The sequence below is a fragment of the Caloenas nicobarica genome, chromosome 5 (assembly GCF_036013445.1).
Source record: "Caloenas nicobarica isolate bCalNic1 chromosome 5, bCalNic1.hap1, whole genome shotgun sequence".
In the NCBI taxonomy this organism is placed as follows: domain Eukaryota; kingdom Metazoa; phylum Chordata; class Aves; order Columbiformes; family Columbidae; genus Caloenas; species Caloenas nicobarica.
The window spans coordinates 16,258,552-16,268,881 of record NC_088249.1 but is presented as its reverse complement, the minus strand read 5'-3'; the positions used below and the strand labels follow the sequence as shown (position 1 = coordinate 16,268,881).

General features: G+C 44.8%; 2 protein-coding genes across 3 annotated transcripts; one reads left to right on the top strand and one right to left on the bottom strand.

The window, feature by feature from the left end:
• Window positions 1-442: 442 nt before the first annotated feature.
• LYSET (lysosomal enzyme trafficking factor) lies at window positions 443-4,812 on the top strand. 2 transcript variants are annotated; one of them, XM_065636448.1, is made up of 2 exons: window positions 443-607; window positions 2,674-4,811. In XM_065636448.1, the coding sequence occupies exon 2, from the start codon at window positions 2,690-2,692 to the stop codon at window positions 3,083-3,085; it is 396 nt and encodes a 131-aa protein (XP_065492520.1). In that variant the 5' UTR covers window positions 443-607; window positions 2,674-2,689; the 3' UTR covers window positions 3,086-4,811. The 2 variants fall into 2 exon arrangements, with proteins under 2 accessions (XP_065492520.1, XP_065492521.1); XM_065636449.1 differs by lacking the exon at window positions 443-607 and adding an exon at window positions 644-880 and having other exon boundaries at window positions 2,674-4,812.
• Window positions 4,813-8,022: 3,210 nt separating this feature from the next.
• GON7 (GON7 subunit of KEOPS complex) lies at window positions 8,023-10,292 on the bottom strand. The gene is made up of 2 exons (XM_065636709.1): window positions 10,019-10,292; window positions 8,023-9,930 (listed from the first exon to the last, which is right to left on the bottom strand). The coding sequence occupies exons 1-2, from the start codon at window positions 10,251-10,253 to the stop codon at window positions 9,809-9,811; spliced, it is 357 nt and encodes a 118-aa protein (XP_065492781.1). The 5' UTR covers window positions 10,254-10,292; the 3' UTR covers window positions 8,023-9,808.
• Between the last annotated feature and the right edge of the window lie 38 nt (window positions 10,293-10,330).

Sequence of the window (10,330 nt, the reverse complement as noted above, 5' to 3'; positions counted from 1 at the left end):
TGGTCATCATCTTGTTCTTCAGTCCACGATTTATCTGTTCCTGTTCCTGTGTTTCGGTACATCTGGTTTCCTCAAAATAGACTCAGAACATCCTTATCAATAACATGAGCCATCTGCCATCCCATTTAACTAGCAATAGGAATCACCAGGTCGCTCTAACACTTACTACAGACACATGGTGTGAGCTGTGGGGTTGTCCTGTGCAGGGGCAGGAGCTGGACTCGATGATCCTTGTGGGTCCCTTCTGACTGGACACTCTATGATGCCGTGGGCCGGGCAGCGCCCCAGAGCCGCTCCCGCCAGGCCCGGCCGCCATTTTGGGCGAGCCCCAGCCAACATGGCCGCCGGCCAACCGGCCCCGCCCGGGCCAGCCCGGCCCCGCCCCGCCCCGCCCCGCCCCGGATGCAGACGGGCGCGCACCGGAAGCGGTTCTCCCCATGCCGGAAGTGCCGCTGTTCCGGAGCGGCGGCCGGGCGGCGATGGTAGCGGCCCAGCAGCGGCGCGGCGGCCCGGCCGGCCCCTCCGCCTCCCGGCGCGGCGGCGCGGGCTGAGGGGAGCGGGCCGCCTGCCGCCGCCCTCCCGCTCCCTCCTTCTCCGCCAGAGGAAGGTAAGGGGCTGCCGGCGTCGGTGGAGGAGCCGCGGCGGGAGCGCTTCTCGCCCGGAGGGGAGCGCGGGGCCCCGCGGGCGGGCTGTTGCGGGAGGAGAGCCCCGGCGCACCGCGGCGTGGGGGGAGCGGCTCCGATCCGCGTCACGGGTGTTTCCGAACGCTGCGAGTAAACTGTGTGATTCGGAGCGGAAAATAACGAGCAAACTCCGAGCGTTATCGCTGCCTCCTTCAGTGTCACCCGCAGCTCAGGCTCCTTCTGGCCACTTCTGCGTGGTAAGAGCCGGAAAAAACCAAACAGTTAGTGTTTATCTTCTTAAAACTACTGCAACTTTAATAGTGCTTGTGCTTTTGATATGTGCATTCCTTTTGAAAATGTCTTTTCTTAACTACTTGTTGGCCGTCCCTAAAGTGCTTAAATAGCAGAAAAAATGAACGGTGACTTAGCTATTGGGTAACCCCGGACTCTAGAATTTAAATTTTTACCCAGTGAATTAACAGGTTCTTACATAGATTTTTAGTTTGCCCTACTAAAAGTATTAATTTGTTGTATTAAAGGGAAACACACTGTTGAGTTATACAGAAGGTTGCGCTGAACAGCAGAGAGCTGTCACAGGCATTAAGTAGTGGCATCGTCAGGTATTTACTGTCACCGCCTGTTTGACCCCGGTAGCCACCGTAAACGCAGAACTGTGAGGGCCAGAACAACTTCTGCTCAGAGTCTGTCAGGGCAGCACTGAGGGTGTCCTTCAGGTGTGGAAAACACAGGATCACAGAATGTTAGGGGTTGGAAGGGACCTCGAAAGGTCATCTAATCCAATCCCCCCAAACCAGGAAGTCTTTCAAGATTGCCAACCAGGCAGATTAGTTGGGCCTTGGGAAGGGGGATTTAGAAAGCTGTAATGATCTTCTTATTAGTTGTGGTGACCTCTCTCATACTTCCATTAATATTGTTCTGGATGCATAAATCATCCTTAAACATTTCTGCCTGGTATTTTTAAAGCCCGATATCTTTTCTTAAAACAGTAGTGCATAAATTGATCTTGCCCCTCTCTGACAAACGCTAGGAAAGGTAAAACCCCAACAGTCTGAAGTACATTTGTTGGGAGAACTCTTTAACCATCTGCAGTGAGGCAGGAGTTCTCCCTGCTCCGCCCAAGGGCTGTTTTGAGGCAAGGTGGTGATGAGATCTTGGTATTAGGTGGAGGTGCTGCAGCTAGAGTGTTTGTGACTGGTTTGAAGAGAGTTTCAAGTCACCTAGACCTGTCAGCCAGCTGGAGATCTTCAAGCAGCTAAAATGTGGTGCTGCTTCTGAAAAGCGCCGTGTGGGTGCTGTCTGGTTTGTTCCGCACGGAGTCAGTCGCTGCTGCAGCGGTTCAGCTCCTTTCCTCCAGAAGGCACACAGCAGGCGTTCACACAGGCAGAGCAGAAACGCAGTTGGGCATGAGTAACATGCTTATAGTATCTTCACATGTGCAAATGGACACAAATACATACCTTTAATACATATCTTCTCATGTTGAAATTGAAAACATCCTTTTATGTGGTTCATAGATGGGCACTCAGCTGGAGCTTTGTAAAACTGGACGTTGCTGTGCTGCAAACAAGCAGTGATGAGCTCCTGTTACTGCTTGCCTACCAGCATGTTTGTCTTGCAGATATCAAAGAACTTTACAAACTTTATTTATAGACAGTCTCCTATTATCCCCGCCCTGTGGCTAGAGACACTGCCGGCAGATGTGGTCAGTAACTTGCCCAGTTCCTGACTTCTGTTTTGTTCATTCAGTGTTTGACTTTAGCCTGGTTTAACTTGGTAGCTGGCAGGCCCTGAGCTGGCCAGAGCTATGGGTGGAACATTGTGTGTAATTACCATTAGCCTCTTGCTGGCATAGTAGTGTGGTTTTCTCTGATGCGGAGAGAACTCCGGTCTTCAGAAATGGATATATGTGTGCTGGTTTTACTAAGGAGTAATGAAAAGTTGTAGAAAGTTAACTTATAAAAACCAAGCTTTATCTGTGTCCCCTCTTTCTCCGAGCTGTACTGAATGCAGATGTTGCCTTTTGTTCCAGGTGCAGAGCATGGAGAATGATGAACTTCCGCCAGAGGATGGGCTGGATTGGTGTGGGGTTGTACTTGTTAGCAAGTGCTGCGGTTTTTTATTACGTCTTTGAAATCAATGAGACTTACAACAAACTTGCACTGGAGCACATTCAGCAACACCCCAAGGAACCACAGGAAGGAACCACATGGACGCACTCCTTAAAAGTACGACTGCTATCCTTGCCTTTTTGGCTGTGGACTATAATATTTTTAATACCATATTTACAGATGTTCTTGTTCCTCTATTCCTGCACAAGAGCTGACCCCAAAACTGTTGGGTATTGCATCATTCCTATCTGCTTGGCTGTTATTTGCAATCGTCATCAAACATTTGTGAAGGCCTCTAATCAGATCAGTAGATTACAACTGATTGACACTTAGCTCAATTTCTAGTTTCCGTGGCTGTTTTGAAGCAATTGCATACGCCTGATCTAATCACAAGACTGAAGTTCTGAGTGAAGGCTGGAAAGAGCCTTTTCTTTCAAACTGTTAAGCAATGAAGAGAGTGACTGTTTTCTATTTAATAATTAAAAAAAAAAAAGTAACTTCAAAGGTTTTTTAAATATTGGTCTATCAAAATGGCCAGAGTGGGAGAGCCCTATGTGACACTTGATGGAAGTGTTCCTCATTTTGCCTTAATGATGCAAAATTGCAACATTGCATCTGAAATGTCCTGTGGGGAAATAAGTTTCTGGTCCATGACTTTACTCCTCTGTGCAAAAAAAGTGATTTCCTATGTTTTCTCTTGGAGTAAAATCAATGAAAATATACTTCTTTTGTGGTAAATGTGAAAGGAAAAAAATCAGAACATGATTATAAAAGCTGCACTTAACACAATTCTTTGCTTTTTCTTTTTTTTTTTTTTTAAGTAATCCATATCTACATCAGTGCTGGTTTTTAATGATATTTTTAGAAATAAATTTCAATATAAACACAGGAAGCAAAGAATAAAGTTTGTGCAAACGCTTAAAGAGAAAAAGGCACTTTTTTTTCCTATGGTAGCATGCTTTTTTCCAGGGAGTACAACAGTACCACATTGTAGTAGGCAAGCAGTGAGGAGTGGCACAGGCCTGGGGGCTGGTGCTTTAAACTCTTTCCTACGATGTCGAAAGCAGCTTGTGCTGTCACTGGCCTATACTCTGCACAAAACTTCATTTCTGTTTCCTTCTCCTATCAACAGAAATCTCCTCTGATAAAATTACAAGTGATTGAAATTTACTATCATTCTAATCTCACTCCAGACATTATGCAAAGCCATGTCCTGGGAGCATTGGTGTATTAGGAAAAGCTTTAAATTTTGGGAAACTTAATTGATATAGGTTGGGGAGATGCTACAAACAGATTTTAAGACAGATAACTATGCTTCTTCCAGAAATTTGAAGAGGTAAGATACTTTCTTCACATTCTTGCAATGAATGCAAATTTCTTCAGTCATACCGAAATTCCACTGAGATTTATTACCATAGTTTCAGCCTCTGTTTTTCAGGGCTATTTTGGCAGAGTGTTTAATTCGAACTACTGGATTGTCTATTTTGAAATCAAATCTGTTCTTCTTGTCCCTTTTTGTTCTCAGAATAACTAATTTTTTGAGCCAGCCATGGTGGAAGTAACCTTCTGAATGTGAAAACGGTGCAAAATACACTCTTCAAAAGCAGTAGGCCAAAACCAATTACAAACAAAACTCCTCGAGTATAATTTCAGTTGTATGCGATTGTCAGTACCTGATCATCCCAAACGCTCATCCATTTCTGACTGCTTTAAGGGAATCCTGGAGAATATCGGCTTTCTCTTGCTTTGGAAAGAGAGCACTATTTTCAGTGTCGCTATGTCTAAGCATGGTGGTTACAACACCTGAAACTTTTTGTTTGCATTTGGAGATATTTTGAGACACTGGTTTCAAATGCCAGCATTGGTGCTAGCACCTGAAAATACAATGTAGCCTTTACAGGAAGGTTTTAAGTTCTAAGTGCAATATGAAAAGGAGGATGCTGCCATCCTATAATGCTGGAGTAAGAAAAAACTCTGACCTGTAGTATCTTTGGGAGTCAGAGCTTTTAAGTTGTGTCGTTTCCTAACTTAAAAATCACCATCCTATTTATCTACAAAATAAAAACTTTTCAATGTTTATAAACAGAACTCTGTTAATGCAGATACATATAAATGGCTTAGGTTTTTTTTCCTCTCCTGTGTTTGTTGCTAGATAGCACTGCTGGCAGTCAGCTGCTGTAGCTTTCTCTCCTGTCCTTCCCTCAGTGTGTAAGTTTGGTTGATCTTTGTTGTCCTTTTATGCTTTGTGCCCTAATTAGTTGGCTGCAGCCTGAAGTTTTGGGGCTGGCTGGATGAAACTGAATCCCTTTGTCATTTCTCCACCCTTGTGTAACAGGGAAATACCTCTGGCTGGCCTCTGTTTTTCACTTGATGCTGTATTTTTTTAAATGCTCCGTTTTAAAATGGAGAAGTTCTGTTGTGTCTAGATGGAATTATTTAAAGAAGACCAACATAAGAGGAAGCATCAAAAATAGAAAATGATGGGGAGAACTGCCTAAGTTTCTGTTGTGCAGGCACATGGCCTTTAGCAAATTAATCCACGTGCCTGACGTGATGAGCTGAGCCCTGGATGTGGAGCATGTGCTGGGCACAGTGGTGACTTACGGAACAGAGGTTTGTGTTTGTACACTTTTCCATCAGAAGCCTGTTATGGATTAAAGCAAGCGTGAGATTTACAACTAACTACAGAAAGACACACAGTCTCATTGAAGCCAGTGCCATGTCTGCAAGGGTTTGAGCTTGAGGTGGAAAGCAGCAATGGAGAGAATTAGTATAAGCTATTAACACAGTGCATAGGAATCCTAGGCAATAGGAGCAGGAGAAGAGGAAAGCTAGCTCTGCTGGTGCTTCCAGCATTTTTGGCACCAGTGGAACTTCCACAGAATACCCACAGAATAACTGAAGGAAAGACTATCAAAATTAATGATTAAATTGGTTTATTACTGTAGTCTTTTAAAAGAGGTAGTGAAATTAATCTTGATTATCCTGAAGACTTTTAGATTGTGTCAAGGCTGATTAGTCCTCAGTCACAGAAGATAACTGCCTGGAACACAAATCGACATAGTCTACATGCTTGAGGAATAATCAAGCTCAAAGTTTTACAACCTCTTTAAAGACTACGTACTTCTCAATTAGTTCTTGATCATAAATGACAGATAATGGCACAAATCTCTTTCTACAGCAATGGTATCAACAAAATATGTGAGACTAGCTTATACTAGAACTTGCTCATACAGATCTACTTGGTTCTTTTCTCTGAGTGGGCAGAAAAGATGAATTGCTACAACTTCCACTTAGCGGGAGATGGGTATTTTTAGTCATACTCTTTTTAACTAAAAATGAGTTAGCTCAGACCTGATCTTGAGCATCTTTCTAAAGCAGAAGATATAAAAATAGAGGCAGTACTGAAGTCCTCAGAAGATTGCTAACCTCTACCAATCATTCCTCCAGCAATCATTCCGAGCTTTAATTTTCTGCCAAGAAAGTGAGTAGCTGTAATGTAAGGCTGATTAATATTTATCTCTCTGCCACCTACCCTGGATTTCTTTCTATTGTGTTTGTGTCACAAGATAAAGATTTGTCAGTCTGCATGAGCATTACTTATGGGCAGGCTGAGTGTTAGTTTCATGAGCTGCTCGACCTTCGCCTGATAGTCCCTGCCTGAACTGACTCAGCCCTCCTTCAAGCTAGCCTTATGGTACAGGTTTTTTCTGGAAAGAAAGAATGTGCTACAGCCACAAGCAGGTACTTCTGCTCAACTCTCAGTCCTCAAAGCCCATGACTAGCCCAGCAAATTTTGGGTAGTGATTGTGCCCCAAAGCAGTGCTCAGTTGTTTACACTGTAACCGTATATTAAGCTCCAAGGTGCATTAGCATGGCTTAACCGCCAGACTGCTGCATGTTTTAGAGAGACTGATAATTTGTAGGACCTCATGTATAAATTAACTTTTAAGCTAGAATGAGTAAGAATTACACAGGGGCTGCAAGGGTGAATCACATTCAAGGCCTTCTAATGAAAATTATGAGAGTGAATATCTCTCTCCTAGAAACTACGAAATGCCTTGCACTTTTAGACAATGCCCTGATTATCAGGCATAATGAGATTGCACTCCTTCCATCACAGAACCATCTGAGTGCCTAATAAATATCATACTTGTGATTTATAACATTTTTTTTAATCACAGAACGTTGCAACCTGTTAAATGTCTTTATGAATTTAACCTCAAAGTTGTTCAAACCAGCAAATTCAGTTTCAAAGCAGTAACAAGAGTATGTCATATAATCCCAGTCTATGCGAAGGAGACTTACTTCAACATTATTGCTGTTCTGTTTTGCAGCTACTCAAAGTAGTTGGTTCTTGTCTAAATACAACCAAGAATTTAATTTAGTATCACTTCAGCTCTTTTAATTCAATAGAAACCTTCTCCCCCATTATCAGTGAGGAAATCCACCTAGCCATTCATTACAGGCAAAAACTTGAGTGGTTGTTCTTGACCCAATGCTCATTGGTATCTTCTGGAGCTCAGGTGCAGTGTGTTCCTGTGCCCAGGTTGACAGAAAGAAATATCCCATTACTTGGGTGTTACCTGCATTTACTCTCACATTAGTAAAGTTGGGGTTTGTTGCTCTGAACCACGTTTTCAGCCCGTGATGTACCAGTGGACTATTTACACAAGGTTTATATGTGAAGGCCACAAATTCATGCCTAATGTTAAATGTTGTTTTTTAGGCATCCCACAGTTCACACCATTGCTGGAGTGTTTAGGACTGTGGTCTGGAAGGGGCCAGGAAGAGGAAACGCTGCTCGTAGATATAGCTCTACCAGCTTCCAAAGCTGCAGAACAGAGCTCATCAAAGATGCCATCGCTTAGCACAGGTCACATGAAGGAACCCTTCTGATATACTTTTTTTTAAATGTTTTTTACTAAGTGTTGCCGTTGCCATTTTGATAAGCCACTTCCTTCAATGCCACTTCCTTCAATAAATTATCTACCCTGGAACACTTTAAGCATTTTATCACTTCAAGATTTTGCAGTGTGACAAGAGACCAGAACTAATTTTAGCACTTTTCTCCCACCCTAGGCCCACAGCAACTAAAGCTCCCTAGTCTTCAGTTGGCCTTTTCTCCTCAGTTATGTCTCTGTTGTATCTGCCAACAGAATAAGTGTCTGAATTTATTAGAATAAGAGTACATAAAGATGTCAAAAATATGTTTACTGGACCTCTTTTCCATCTCCTGCCCCCATTTCAAATGAATGCATACAACTGTGTTCTCGTAAAAATTCACCCATCATTTATTCCGATACTTTGTCCTCCATACACAAGTCTCAAGATTTGCTCAGTTTCCATAACACACGAACAAGCTGTGACAGCAGAACACATGAAAGACAAAAAAAAAAAAAAAGCTTTTCACACTATTAAATCAGTTAATTTCTGCTAGAGAAAATTCTCCAGCTCCGCAGTAAGCTCTGTGGACTGGCTATCAAGAATGTTTTATGCCGGTTCACAGAAGCATGCACCAAACAAACACTGGGAATTAAAGTAACATGCGGGAAGCATTGACAACTTTCCCCTTGCAGGAAACATGTTACCTTAATGACGTTCCACATGCTGTGTTATCACCAAAAGAAAGAAAAAGTTGCCTTTGCAGAGGGATTGGGTGACGCTGATTTATACAGCCAAGAACTGCTATGCATAATGTGCTTACAGGTGTTCCTCAAATATTTATGCTTTCTCCCCCCCTAAAATAAACTACAGCAACCAGTGTAGCACCCTATTTCCCCTAGTTTCTGCCCAAAGTTTTGTTTTTAGAAAGCATCCCCCTCAAAAAATCGCTCTGCTCTTCTTTTTCTTATTTTCAGGCAATGTTGAGAGTTTTAGGCAATGTTGAGAATATTAAGCTGTGATATTCACTTTATTTGACTCAGCTACCAATGAGCCTAAAAATCAACCTGGATAAAATTTGTGATGGAAGAAAGTATATAAAGATTGACAGCTGCATGAAAAAAGAGAAAAAAAATTATGGAGAAAACAGGCTTAAGACAGACAGCAGTTTTTGAATCATGGACCCTTAATTATCGAAGTCACGCTGACTTGTCACTTCCCCAGCTGTTGCAAAAAAATGAGAAATTTTTGACACCAAAATTTCCAACTCTTTCATTCAATCTACTTTGTCTATGACCTTCTCCAGGCAAGTACTTGATTGATAGTTGACTAAAATAAACCTTTTAGATGACAGGTAAAAATAATCTTGCACTGTAGGAGTGTACAGGACTCTTGTAGGGCTGTTTAGGAATGGACATGGTCCTACAGATTTTTTTTTAAATTTGAATACTATAGTGGTCTTGTATTGTTTTTTCTCCATATAAATAGAAGTTGTCTTGTACCATTTTAAGATCATATCTGACAAAATAACTCTTTCCAGATTTTTTAAATTTAGAAGTTTGTTTTAAGTCAAATGAAGACTCTTTCCAGCGGTGCCCAACGATAGGATGAGGGGCAATGGGCACAGACTGAAGCACAGGAGCTTCCACCTGAATTTGAGGAGAAACTTCTTTGAGGGTGCCAGAGCACTGGAACAAGCTGCCCAGAGAGGCTGTGGAGTCTCCTTCTCTGGAGACATTCAAGACCACCTGGACACATTCCTGTGTGATCTGCTCTGGGTGAACCTACCTTAGCAGGTGGGTTGGACTGGATGATCTCCAGAGGTCCCTTCCAACCCCAACCACTCTGTGATTCTGTGAAATTTGGAGAAAGTCACTGAAAATGTAGCAGTCAGAACACTTGTGAGAACTGTTTAATATTTATCGACTAGTTTACCAAGAACTCTTGTCAGTGTAACGTTGGTACCCCGTAACCAACACACCGCTAACACCGAGGTGTCTTTTCGTTAAGGTTTCCGTATTAAAATAGTGTCGGGATCGACATTTCATGAGCACAAGACGCAGGCCCTGCCTGGCCACGGCGGCGCGGCCCCGCCCGGGGACACTCACACGCTCACGGCCGGTACAGCCGACAGGCCCGTTCCCAGGCCCGACCTCAGTCCCCCCGCCGCCGTCAGGGCTGCTGAACCTTCGTCCGCTTCGGCGGCGGGTCTTCGGTGTTCGCGTTGGTGTCCATGCAGTCTTCGTCTTCATCCTCCCCATCCTCTTCCTCGTCGTCCTCATCCTCGGCACAACCTGCCAGGGTTCAAGCGGGGGGCGGCTGAGCGGCGCCCCGGGGCGGGGGGAGCCCCAAGGCCGCGCTGCCGCCCCCGCCGGCACTCACCGCGGGCCCCGCCGCCGCCCGCCGCCTCTCGCTGCTCCTGCACCAGCGGCGCCAGCAGCTCCACCACCCGCTCCTGCAGCTCGGCCAGGCCCCGCCGCACGCCGCGCAGCTGCCCGCTCAGCTGCCAGTCCTGCGGCCCGCTCTGCTCGGCCGGGCACGGCACAGGCACCGGCACGGGCACCCGCACGGAGCGCGTCTGCCCGTCGCGGCCCCGCAGCTCCGCCACCAGCTCCATCCCACCGCGCGCAGCCCGCCCGCCCGCGACCCCGCCCCCCGGTCACGTGAGGCGCGCGGTTCCGCTTCCGCCGAGGC